General features: G+C 37.9%; 2 protein-coding genes across 4 annotated transcripts in view; one reads left to right on the top strand and one right to left on the bottom strand.

Moving 5' to 3' along the window:
- The window catches only part of AKAP7 (A-kinase anchoring protein 7), a 78,010-nt gene that overhangs the window by 49,696 nt on the left and 14,971 nt on the right, over window positions 1–13,343 (bottom strand). For all 3 annotated transcript variants that reach the window (XR_010439546.1, XM_064708083.1, XM_064708082.1), the window contains exons 5-6: window positions 12,723–12,883; window positions 6,238–6,350 (exon numbers count right to left, since the gene is read on the bottom strand). Coding sequence is in view for 2 of the 3 variants with exons in the window: in XM_064708083.1 (XP_064564153.1) it covers window positions 6,238–6,350; window positions 12,723–12,883 (274 nt within the window). In the remaining variant the exon portion in view is untranslated. The remainder of the gene's footprint in view (window positions 1–6,237; window positions 6,351–12,722; window positions 12,884–13,343) is intronic.
- On the top strand, window positions 102–3,143 carry MSH5 (mutS homolog 5). The gene is made up of 2 exons (XM_064706907.1): window positions 102–172; window positions 708–3,143. Exon 2 carries the CDS (start codon window positions 708–710, stop codon window positions 3,141–3,143), a length of 2,436 nt encoding a protein of 811 aa, XP_064562977.1. The 5' UTR covers window positions 102–172.

Raw genomic sequence — 13,343 nt, 5'->3', positions numbered from 1 at the left:
CCGGGCCAGGGCTGCTGTGGGCGCAGCCCGGCGGCAGAGGCGGGTCCGGGCCCCTGACGGGCCCTCACGACGGAGCGCCGAGAGGAAGGGAAAGGGAAAAGAAACAGCACAACGCCTTTGGGCTGCAGGGAGGCGCAGCAGCTGAGACGAGCTGCCCGTCTGTGTGAGGAGGGTGAGTAGCGAGCAGAGAAGTGGGAGAGGATTGGAAGTGAGGTGCTGACAGGGATTGGTATATCCCATCCCTTATGTTCTTCTATAGAAACTTGTGCAGTGAGATGCTGCAGCATAAATATGGGGCTGCGACCCTGAAATGAGGGCCAGGCTGTGGGGCTGCACTGCTGAGGGAAGCCACGGTCAGTGCAGGTGCGTGTCATGAACCTCTGAGGGAGGGTGATTTTGTGCATGGATATACATATCCGTGCATGTTGCTGTATTTATGGGTACTTGGGTCTACACAGACTTAAAAAAAATAAAGGATACAAAGAAAAACTGTAAAACCATTGCTGGTAGTTAGCTCTGTTACTCCTTCCTTGGAAGTGGCTGTAGTTACTGGCTGTGTCACTTGAACATTTGTAGTTAATTCCTGGTAGCATCTTAGATTCTCCAGGGTTGGAAGAGTGACTATCTGTTGACTTCCTGTTGTCAATTAAAGTTACTTCTCAGGACCTTTTGCATGAGTTGTGAATAAAAATACCTCTTGCCAACAGATGAGTGCCACATCAGCCACAAGCTGTGTCTTGCCACCAGCACTTGGGCCTGAGCAAGAGGAGCAAGAGAGCTCGGAGACACATATGTCTGTTCTGTGGTATGCAGGGCAGCTGGCAATTACTTACTATGATACAGAAGATTGCTCAGTCTACTTCATGCCTGACATACCTGATAATGAAGACCTCAAGCTACTGCAAAAAGTGATTGGGGACCTTAACCCTCAATGCATAGTGACCAGTGCAAAGCAGGACCAGAATATTGCTAAATTCCTGACCAACCTAACAGCTACTGCTGGTGATAAAGACATAGGAAAACCAGAAATTGTCCTGTTTCCCAACATAGATTTTGGTCTAGAAGTCAGCAAGCAACGGATCCTGTCTAGGCAATTTCCATTTATTCCATCTCATATGACTGACTCAGAGAAAATTCTCTATTTGTCCTCAATCATTCCTTTTGAGAGTCCACTCATGATACGAGCCTTAGGGGGGCTCCTTAAGTTTCTAGACAGAAGAAGGGTTGGAGTTGAACTCGAAGACAGCAGTATAGCAGTTCCTATTTTGGCCTTTAAAAAATTTGTGCTGTCAGATACTGTGAATATGGACCAAGACACTTACTGTGTCCTTCAGATATTTAAAAGTGATATCCATCCTTCTGTGTACAAGCTATCCAGTGGACTAAAAGAAGGATTTAGCTTATTTGGAATTTTAAACCGTTGCAGATGCAAATGGGGAGAAAAACTGCTGAGGTTGTGGCTCACACGACCTACCTGGAACCTGACAGAGCTGAACAAACGGCTGGATGTTATCAACTTCTTCCTGCTAGCTCAGAACCACGAAACAGTCCTCACTCTTCAAAACTGCCTCAAGAATATTAAAAATGTGCCTCTTATTTTAAAGAGAATGACTCTTTCCAACACAAAAGTTAGTGACTGGCAAGCACTGTATAAGACAGCGTACAATGCAGTGTGCCTTAGAGACACGTGTCGTTCTCTGCCTAACACTATTGAACTTTTCCAGACTATTTCACGTGTCTTCACTGATGACCTGCACTACATTGCTAACCTGATCAGCAAAGTGGTAGACTTTGAAGGCAGCCTCTCCGAGAACCGCTTCACTGTTAGACCCAATGTAGATGCCACGATCGATGAGAAGAAACGAAAGCTGGTGGGACTGGCAGACTTCCTTACAGAAGTGGCACGAAGAGAACTAGAGACTTTAGACAATCAAATTACCTCCTGTGCTGTCATCTACATTCCTTTGATTGGGTTCCTCCTCTCCATTCCACGCCTGCCAAATATGGTGGATAAGACTGACTTCGAAATTGAAGGCTTGGACTTCATGTTCTTGTCAGAGGATAAACTGCACTACAGAAGTGCCCGGACCAAGGAGCTAGACAGCCTGCTGGGTGACTTGCACTGTGAGATCAGAGACCAGGAAACACTCATCATGCACCAGCTGCAGACAAGGATCCTGGAGAAGTCTGAAGTACTTAACAGCGTGATTGAGTACGCTGCACACCTGGATGTGCTGCTAGCCTTGGCAGCAACGGCCCGGGAGAACGGCTATTGCCGGCCCCGCTTTACTCACCGCCACGGCTTCCACATCAAGGATGGGAGACATCCACTCATGGAACTGTGTGCAAAGACTTTCGTGGCCAATCCTGTGGACAGCGGTGAGGCTACCAAACGAATAAAGATCATCACTGGGCCCAACTCTTCTGGAAAGAGTATTTACTTAAAGCAGGTAGGTCTTATAGTGTACATGGCTCTCATCGGCAGTTACGTCCCTGCAGCAGAGGCAGAGATTGGAGTAATTGATGGGATTTACACAAGAATCCACAGTAGGGAATCAGTTTCTGTAGGGCTCTCCACATTCATGATTGATCTTAACCAGGTTGCCAAGGCTATAAACAATGCCACCGAGAGGTCCCTGGTACTTATTGATGAGTTTGGTAAAGGCACCAACACACTCGATGGCCTGTCCCTTCTGGCTGCTGTCCTGAGGTACTGGATCAGACAAGGAACACAGTGTCCACAAGTCTTTGTCTCCACTAATTTTCACAGTTTAATGCAGCTAGAGCTCCTGCCTGACACACCACTTCTGGAGTACCTGACCATGGAGACCCATCAGGATGGAGAGGAGTTGATATTTTTCTACCAGATCAAACAGGGCATGTCCACCATTAGTCATGCTGCCAATATTGCTGCATTAGCAGGAATGCCAGCCAAAATCATTGAAAGAGGAGTGGAAGTATCAGAACTGATTCGCAATGGAAAACCAATCAAACGTCTTGATCATCCTTCAAAATGTGATAGGATGGAAAAATGCAAGTCTGTTGTGGAAAAATTTCTTTCCATAGACCTTGACGATCCTCAGGTGGACTTGGAAGAGTTCATGTCTAAAGAGATCTTGCCTTCTGCAGCCTCAGTCCTGTAGCAAGGCTACCATATCTACCATGGAGAGTCTGGGACTTTAAAGAATGATCACTATGACATGACACCTCACAGGACATTAAGCTTGTAACAAACTGTCTGTAGTTATGTCCTTCCTCCTTCTTCTTCTTGTTTAAACCAAGTACTTACATATCCCTGCAATATGGTGCATTGTATGAGTATATGAAGAGGAAGAATTTCAAGAGCCTCTTACAGCTGTTGCATCTCTCAGTTTGTGCATTTTCTGTCCCCATTGCTGGAACCTCAGATTAAAAAACATACTGCAGAAAAATCACAACACATTGATTTTTCTAACACTGGTCTTAGAAGACTATGAAAGGAACGTGTTTATTGTTTCATATTGTGCCAAAGTGATGGTTTCAGCCATTTTAGGATCAGCATACACGATTCCAAATAAATATGTGGCTCAGACTCTTGTACCAACAATTAACAGTTGTCACAATACAAACCACTGACATAGAGGCAAGGCAGAGGGATTTAATGGCTCTGTGGCTTTTCTTATACCAGCTTTTCTGTCCAAATGCCAGAGATCCCAGGGGTTAGTTATAAAAAGAATGCTGGTGGTCAGATTCAGTGGGTAAAATAGATAAATAGAAGTACCTTAGTTTTACTGAGAACTGTCCTCTTCTTTAAGGTTCTGTATGATACAGTTGTATCATGCATATTACATGTCTATGCCTCATGGGTATAAATGCAAAAATACAAATCTAGGAATTTAGGAGAAAAATTCACATTTTCTGTTCTATTTTCTATTATTAACATTTGAGGATTAATACCACAAAGGGAGGATTCCCTTTCACTTCTCTTGTCATGTAAAGGATCTTTACTGAACACATTATTTTATGTATACATATGCAAGAAAAAATAGGAGCACACTATACCTCCTGTTTTTAGGGAAGTGTTCAGTGGCATATCTAATCTGAGAAATGTCCAACTAATCATGAAGAACAAGTTGGTCCCACTTCTCAGTAGGTAAATAAGTCCTTTAATTTGAGAAGCTGAAGGGGATACAGTTAACCAGATAGTTCTTTCCTAATCGACTTTATTTCACACTTCCATCCTTTATTAATATCTGTTTCCAAGTTTTTTAGATTTACCATTGTTAGCTTAATGATATGCCTTCAAAGTGAAAACCTGATTTCTTGAGATCTTTACTAGTTCTGAATTCTCAAACTCTCCTTTGTAAATACAATTTTTAACTCTGGAAAAGTTAACATCTCTACAGAATATATACATTTCAAAATTACTACAGTTATATTAAGGTTTAAAAACCAGATTTTTTTCCCCCCAAAATAAAACTTTGGTGGAATTTGGGTGTCATTGAGAGGAGGGTGACTTAACAGAATATTGTTGCAAATAAGGAAGCTTACATTTAAAAAATAAATTAATACAGTTATATAAAGCTATGGCTGAGAACTATACTCAACTACTTCAGTACTATTTGCTCTTTTATAGGCTTGCTCATGTAACCTTCATCCACTTCCCTTTTCTTGCTTTTCATATTGTTTTAAGATCTGAAAATGCAGTTAGACGTCGTATTAAAATGTACTGCCAAATAAGTATTCCTTTTATGATACATATATTTTTCTTACTGTTTTCTGTAAATGCATGAAACTATCTAAGTACAGGAACACAATGAAAGAAAAAAATATAGTAAAGACTTATGCTTATGCCTCACACTGAATTGACAGAGAAAAATGTACAGATTTTTAAAACATAGTATCTTTCTATGCAGTAGATCATATGCATTAATCCAGCATTTTAGAGGGCTCAGGAAGATGATTTGGAATGACATTGACCTGGTTCTGTCAGCAGCAGTAAATATCAGAACACAGAAAGGATGTATCCTGGCTAATATTTCATGGAAGGTAGATAAATCTAAAGGAAACAACCAACCAGCCAAAAAACAGAAAAAGGACAGAATAGCAAAAATCCCACCCTGATTGTCTCAGATCTTTTAACCAGTTAGATCACTGAAAAGCTGATATTCTAGAAGATCAACTGTCATTTCAAGCAAAAGCTTCTGTGAGTTTAAAAATTTAATATCTATCATATACCACCTGCATCCTGTGGCTAAGTCGTTATTTCTATTTCAGAACAAGTACACATACGCTCAAATTTTCTTGATGTATCTCAAATCTCACTATCCTATTTCTACTTATTTCAAAATACTACTTAATTAAAATATGCACCCTCAGCATTTTTAGAGATATTTCTAATTAAACTTTAAAGTTTAATTATTAACTTTAACCCACTATTAAGGAAAAATCAACTTAAAAGATTAGTTCTATGTACTTTAATTCTTATTTAAAATATTTTTTCTGAAAAATATTTTCCTAGTCAATGTTAAAGAATCACATAAAACATTCTATACAATGTCAGTAAAAAAAATGTACGGATGTATACCTTGTGCTAAATAATACAGTACAACAGTTAAATTAATATGAAATTTAAAAAAATATACTAGTATTGCTTCTATGTATTTTAATCTCAGTTATATCCTATTTTTATGTATTTTTGCATTTTGTAAAAAAAAAAAACATAATAAATGGGTAAGAAATAACTGCCTGAAAGAGAGAGTATAGAAGATATATTAAATTATATTATATACATTTATTAATACAGTTTTTCCTCATTACTCTGAATTTCACCAAAGCCTATTCAGTAGGGAACTAACTGCCTACTATGCATAATCCAAACAGAAAATCTACTGTCTATTTGCTCATTTTCTCCTATACAGTAACAAAACTCAGCAAACAAATTGCCTGCATACAGTCTACCCCCTAATGGGAGTTCTGCAACTTTGAACAAGTACTTTTATCCTTCGGTCTTGCCTAATTTCCCAGCAGAAAACAGACCATGATATTACTGCACCGAGAATATCAAGAGTGGTAAATTACAGGACAGGACTGTTTATAAGGCACATACATTAAGTATTTCTTTAAAAACCCAGCATTAGTCTTACCTCTTCAGCTGGTTATAACATAGCAAATATGATGCTACAGCATAAACAACACTGTCCATCTCCAAATTAAACCTTCTGGATTGCTGCTGAGCTATGTGAAATGTGAACTCACCTGCTTACGTAGCTCTGTTGATTTTGACAACTTCATGAAGGTCAGATGTGGTTTAAAAGCTCTTTCTTCTCCTGCCATGATCCCCTTTTCTTGAAATATCTTTTTCATAGTTTCTGACAGGAGGAGAAAATTGCATAAATACATAAATTACATAATATAATGCTTAAAATGTGCTTTCAAATGTAATGTTAGTCACAGGTTCTTCACGTGAAAGAAACAAGATGATAAGTACTAAAAGGCAGGAAGATTTCTACTTAATTTCAAAGGTACATGTTATTTCTTCAGAGCTTTTTATTATTTCATGTGAACATGGGTATTTCATGTGAAATATTTGCAGTTAAATAATGGCAATTAGAAAGCTGTTGACGCAGTCTGATTTTGCTGTCAAAATAGAAACTCAACATTAGCACTGTTCAGGAGTCACTCTCAGTAGAAGTGTGGGAAACTTCAGGAAAACTGAGTGTGTAACAGAATTCTCAACTCAGAACCAGTATTCTGTGGTAATTCTATTATCTCTCTTTGTGTAATCTCCCACTCAGACCAAAGGAAATTTGGAACTGAAAGCTCTAAGTTTCGGCACTGGATTTACATGCCAGCATTAGAGAACATAATAGGTGTGCTGTTGATTTTTGCTTGGGTTTTAAAGGTTCACTGTTGCCTTCTGAGCTAATTTCCTACTTTTAATGTACTTTTTCCTGCTTTTATCTGTTTAAAGTCTAGGCCAAAACAACTCAATGATACTGACCTAGTTTACTATTTTTCAACTCATCTGCCCAATGTAATGTTTAATGTCTTGGAAATAAATTTCAGTGCAACTTCTGAATTATGTTCCATGGTTTTATTTTGGTTAAATACTTTCAACATAAAAAAATTCTGTTTGAAAAAAGGTTTAGATAAAATTGAAAAAATCTATGGTAAAAATAATACTGGGAAATAGAGTATTTCTATTGCTGAAAAACAGAAAAACCTTAAGCTTTTTATTTCTTTGCAAGTACAACTTCCAGTTTTTCACCAGGTGTAGGTCTAGCTCACTTATACAATCAAACTAAAATAAAAATAGGGGGAAAATTATCAATCTTATCACATAGATTTAATCAGCCCCTAACAAAACAATGTGTGTTCATTTAAATATATTATTTTTTTGCCTGATAGTTCAACAGTCCTTTTTTCTGACACCTGGAAGAAACAGCATCACACCGGGAAGCAAACAACACAAGTACAGCTGACCTACTTGTATTATTTTACATTTTGTCTGTCAGAGACATTTCTAAATTTACACTGAATCCCCACTGAGCTCTCTGGCTCCTGTATCTATTCTCTGAACAGCACAATTTGGGGACCCATTGATGTTGATGTTCCAGCAAAGGGAAAATCTTATCAGACCCAGGTTTACATTACCATGTGATGTTCTGACTCGGTCTTGTGCATAGCAGTCTTTTTTTCCCCTCTAAAACCTCCCTTTTTTTTCTACCATCACATCTTAGGCCATGCAGTCTTATCTGACACTCTGTAATTAGGATCTGTGCTGATGAAGATCTGCACCTCTCCAGGTATCCCCTTCCAACTCTGGGAAGAGCTTAGTATCAGAGCAGAGGTTTGGCAATGTGCCTCTGATCCAGGGATGAACCCAGGGATGTCAGCAGGCCAGACTGATCAGACAGTGCTGTGGCTGTGTGGGAACTGGGTGGGACAACTGGGCACTGCACTTTACCCTGCTGAACAGAACCACTGGCCTGCCTGTCTTTGTTCTGTGCCAAATAGCTTTGTTTGGTATCTGTTTGATTTATCCTTCCAAAATCCTCTTTCATATCTGGCAATTCCGATGAAGAAAAAACAATGAAAACCTGGGTCAGAAGAGAAAGGCAGGTACAGAGAGATACTGCAGTTTTAAATGTAACAGTTTTACTAGTGTGTAGGTGTGTGGCAACACATATTCTCAGGGGCATTGGATTTCTCACACAGCTTTGTCATGGCACAGACATATTAAACACCACAGGCTCAAGACATTGGGCTTGCTGGGACAACAGATAGCCCCAGTCTTGTAGAATTTGACATGTACAGACATGTTACTAGTTAAGGTAACTTATGAACATAATTAACACAATGTTTCCTTCTTCAAAAATAATGAAAAATAGAATGAAATCTGACTAAGGGGAGGGGAAAACAAAGAAATAAAATGTTTTCCTGAGAGTACAGGAAGGTTACAAGATAATGTAATGCTATTAATATCCATGAAGCTCTTTGAAGAAGTGGTTACAAAAAGGGATTTAAAAGCAACTGGAAAGGATACATGGATGCTGTGGGCAAGAGAAAGTTCTAGGCTTGTGAGACAGCATAAAAGTGGATTTGTTGACTGGCAAATACACAAAAGTTAAAGTTTATGATGCAGATTACCTAAACTAAAATAAATTGGAGGCCAGTGATGAGAAAAATAGACAGTGCCCAGGCATCTTGACAAATAAGTATCCTCCATCTTTCCTCTAGACATAATCATTACGACTTAGACTGAAAAATCAAACAAAATCTATATTTTCTTTTATTAGCCTCAGGCTGACTGATGTTTGCAGCTTCAAAGTATACCCTAGAAATGTTAAAGCTATTTTTACAAGCTCAATGACTTCCTGGAACAAATTTTTGGACAGCTTTTACAACTGCCTTTCATGCAGTTTGAAGTACTCTGTAACATCATTTTGTACCTCATTTTTATAATGTCAAAATTACTGAATGTCATCTGCCTCTTACACTGGATGCAGCTGAATCCATTAGACAACTCTTTCCCTATAATTAGAATGGAAATGTGATACATGAAGCTTACTCAGAACCACTTTACATGGGAAAAGCTCAAAAATCCAACAGCTAGATCAATACAGAACAATTCATAGTAAAATTGCTTCTTGAGCCATATTCTATAATACAAATGGCCATCTTCTTTCCAAAGACTTCATCAGATACAGAAACACGCTACATATGTAGGTTTACTACCAGACTATTCATTTCTGCTTGTCTCAAAACCATGTTCCTTCAACCAAAAGGTTTATAATTTAGAAACAGTATTCTGTCTTTTTATTGATTTTTTGACTTGACACTTGGAAATGAAGAAAAGCTGAGCATAGATAACTTACCATTAGAACGATCATGTCAAGCCCTGCTAAAATTATTAAATTCCTAGAGTTTTTTAAGAGATGGGCCAAAAGGTAAGCCAGAGTCAAGCCAGTTTCCCAGTAGTTCCTCCACTGCTCCTTGGTTGTGTGTATTAGTTTGACTTTTCTACAGTGAGCTGTCACTGTCCCAGACCACTGCCATGTATCAGCACGCCATACTGATATTTCAAGCACTTATCAGGAGTATGTATGGGCTGTTCTGTTTCTCTCCAGCACCACACACACATTCATGAGAAAGATGAGCTCATTCATAAAGTAGCATCCATGGAGCAGCTGGGCCTAGCAATGTCAGTACATAGGCTAAGCCTGACAAGACAGTGACAATGTGATGCTGAAGTCCTAAACTGAAAAAGAAACATAAGTAGAACTTCCTAATAAAACTTTCTTCTTATACTGGCTTCAAGCCATTCTAATGCTTCCTACAAGTTTGTTATGATCACAAAAAGAAGGGAGTGATATTACCTTTTTTTAAACCACAGAAAACATATTGCTTCATTTTGGTGAGCTATTTATCAGAGCTATTGTAATTCAGTGTTAGGCAGCACAATATGAAAAAGAATGTAGATTAAAACCTAAAAGCATTTGCTGTCTTCATTTTCAGTATGATTTTAGAGAATCATTTCATAATTTCAGAAAATCATTTCATCATTTCAGAGAATCCTTCCAGTCCCACCTAAATAAACAACAGCAATTTGGACTGTCACCTTTTTGCTCACTTTGTACAAATCAGTTGTTCTAATGGAAAATTACAATACCTTTGAGTTCCCAATTTTTTCACCATGTGAAATGACCTAACAACTGACAAGAGGCAAAATTCATTTATCATAGCTTCAGCCATCTGTAACTAAAGTGAACTAAATTAACTGAATTAAACTATTTCCCTAGGCTGCCTGAAGGGAGGGCAATGCAATTCACCCTCAAATGGATGCTAAATGTGTGGATTCACAATTTTTAAAGAAACTCATCATTGATGAGCTTTAAACTATCATCCTTGTCAGAATAGACTGCTCCTCTCCAGCCCCATGCCTGCCACTGCTTCTATCTTTTCTGCCAACAGTTATGCAGCTATACAGTCAACTTCATAGGCAAGCTAAATAGGCTAAAAATTAGCTGGCAAAGGTAAAAATGTTCATTTTACCACAGCTGAATTCTCCATGTGGCTGCACAAGGGGTCAGATTGCCTTGGTATGGTGGCAATGTAAGTTTATGCTCAAGTAAAGCTGTAATGTATCTAGAGAAGATGTGACTTGCTTTCCATTTCTCTCACTCTCTAGTGTGGACTGCTAGGAAATCAATTCAAAGATATTTGACTAATTTGTATTTATTTGTATGTAAAAACAGAAGAGTAATTTTTCTGTTTGTGAAAGACAAGCTCCCTCTCATGGTCAGACCATAACATGCATCTAATCCATAAAATCAACATCTGCAAATGCTGTAGGTAAAAAACCAGGAATCACTTATTCACTTTCATCAGCTTCAAGCAGCATTTGCAATGTAGTTATTAAAATAAAAACCAAGCGCTTCATTACTTTTTCCAAATTAGTATTTGCGCTGGTTTTGAATGGGAACTTTCTTCATAGTACCTAGTATAGGGTTATTTTTGGGATTTATGCTGACAAAGGTTTCTTAGTTCAGGGATGTCTTGGTTACTATTGAGCAGCACTTGCACAGAGCCAAGACCTTTCCTGTTTCTCAGCCCACCTCTCCAGCAAGAGGCTGGAGGTGCACAAGGAGCTGGGTGAGACACAGCTGAGCCCAAATGAGATATTCCATTCTGTGTGGTATCACCCTCAGCATATATAGTGCTGGGGAAAGAAGGAAGGAGGATGGCATTTGTCTTCCCAAGTCACTCTTAGTGATGGAGCCCTGCTGAATCACTGAAGGGCTGAATATGTGCCTGCCCATGGGAAATGGTGAATGAATTCCTTGTTTTGCTCTGCTTGAGTGCATGGTGTTCACTTTCCCTATTAAACTGTCTTTATGTCAACCCACAAGTCTTCTCACTTTTACTCTTCCAACTCTCTCCCTCACATGGCTGGGGAAGAGTGAGTGAGTGGCTGTGAGGGACTGAGCTAACAGCTGGGACTAAACCTCAACAGTCCTTCAAATATTCTGTGGGGCAGCAAAGCAGAAAAAAGAAAGTTTTTCAAAATGTCCTGTAATTGTATTTGTCACTGTAAGCGCACAATTTCTAAAAAGACTTGGATAAAGAGTTATTAAAATACTCCTCAAACTTCTGTCAGAACTGTTTAGCACTATTCCTGGTAGATAATTAAATGATGCAAACATCTTTTAATGGATTTTTGGGAAGTAACTAGGAAATTAGAACAGAAGATTCACATTAGCTCTGCTTTTCCTGGATTTCCATCTCTGGCAAACCTACATCCACCCTGGTATTAGCAGACACGCAATGACCACGTTCAGATGTTATTATTAAACAATTTCTCTTATATAATTTATGGAACTAAATGGTTTCCTACCATTTGGAAGCTAATTTAACTTCATCTATTTTCTATTGACTATTTTTTCAAAATTTCTCCTTCATTAATGTACAAAATAACAACATGAAATCAAAATTCACCTTAGAACATAGCAAAAGTCATACATAATCTTGAAGTAGCAAAACAGTGATTCCTTAATAAATTCAACTGAGGTCTTTGTAAAAGGTCAAACCAGCTGCACTTCAGAAATGAAACTAATGAATTGCTAGAGGAAAGATTGTATTAATAAAGACTTTTTCAATTTTTCCCTCTGTACTGGACTGCAAAGAGGTAGTGTGACAGCAGCAGTCCTTGCTACTCTGCAAAATGGGTTATTGCTCTATTAAAAATGGTGTGACCTCACATTCCTCAGAACACAAAAGATAATTCATCAATACTGAAAAACTCTTTTAAAGAATCTTTCCAAGGAATAGTTGGAATTGCTGGGATAGTTTTAAAGGACACCAATGAATTACAGACAGTACTGTTCTTTGAGAATTTTTATTAAATATCTGTAAACAACATAGTTTAAGTATAGACTCATAGGCAGATAAAAATGGGACCAAAACAAGGTAGCATGGAGTCTTTACAGCCCATTTACAAATTTGCATTATGTTTTTTACATATACTGAATAAAAAGTTATCAGAGCACAGTACTGTCTGTAATTCATTAACATTATTTTGAAATATGCAAAGTAGGCTAGGAAATCAATTATGTAGCATTTACAGTTGTTAAAGGTAAATTAATATTGACTAAATTAGTACAAACTTATCTTTGTGCTCCATTCTCATTTAGGTTGTTGAGAAGTCTTTAAAACACTTCAACTAGATTGACAAGTTGTACCTGCTATTTCCTTAAGCAGTGCTGTATGATCATTTTCTGCCAAATTCACAAATCCAACTTGATTTCTGAAGTGATCAATTCCTTGAAAAGACAAATCCACTCTTTTTCCTTTCAGGAGATCATCTACAAAAACCTTGCTGTCTGAAAGAGCACCAACTGCTCTGTTGAGAGGAAAGAAAAGACCAATATCAAATATATTTCTGCTGTTAATATTGCTATTAATCATTATATCAATAAATGTAACAAAGATTTTTTAGTACCAATTTATTATCTACTGCAGTACTTTTGCACTAATTTCTATCAATACAATTGTTATTATTATTACCACCTTTTTATAAAGGTAAAGTGGTTCATACACTGTGCTATAAAGGCAAACTTAGCAGTGGGTGCAATTCCTCAAAAGAGTTTATCTCAGTCTCCAAGGTATCCAGACACTAACATGACAGTGTCCCTATTACTTTGTGAATCCCATTTAAATAAGATGATTACTTAGAAGCCTTTCGTTTTCCATTCTTAAATTAATTTTTTTCTTCTCCTGATATGTCAATTGAACTAAGATTCTTCTTCAGTCAAAGTTACAACAGTGTTAGTTAAATTATAAACAGATGTGATGTTACATAT

The sequence above is a fragment of the Zonotrichia leucophrys genome, chromosome 3 (genome assembly GCF_028769735.1).
Source record: "Zonotrichia leucophrys gambelii isolate GWCS_2022_RI chromosome 3, RI_Zleu_2.0, whole genome shotgun sequence".
NCBI classification, from domain to species: domain Eukaryota; kingdom Metazoa; phylum Chordata; class Aves; order Passeriformes; family Passerellidae; genus Zonotrichia; species Zonotrichia leucophrys.
The sequence above is the reverse complement of the archived record's forward strand: the minus strand, read 5'-3'. Positions and strand labels throughout refer to the sequence as shown.

What these genes read in the sequence shown, in the direction of transcription:
- MSH5 (XM_064706907.1), top strand. Translation starts at nt 708, where the DNA reads ATGAGTGCCACATCAGCCACAAGCTGTGTCTTGCCACCAGCACTTGGG.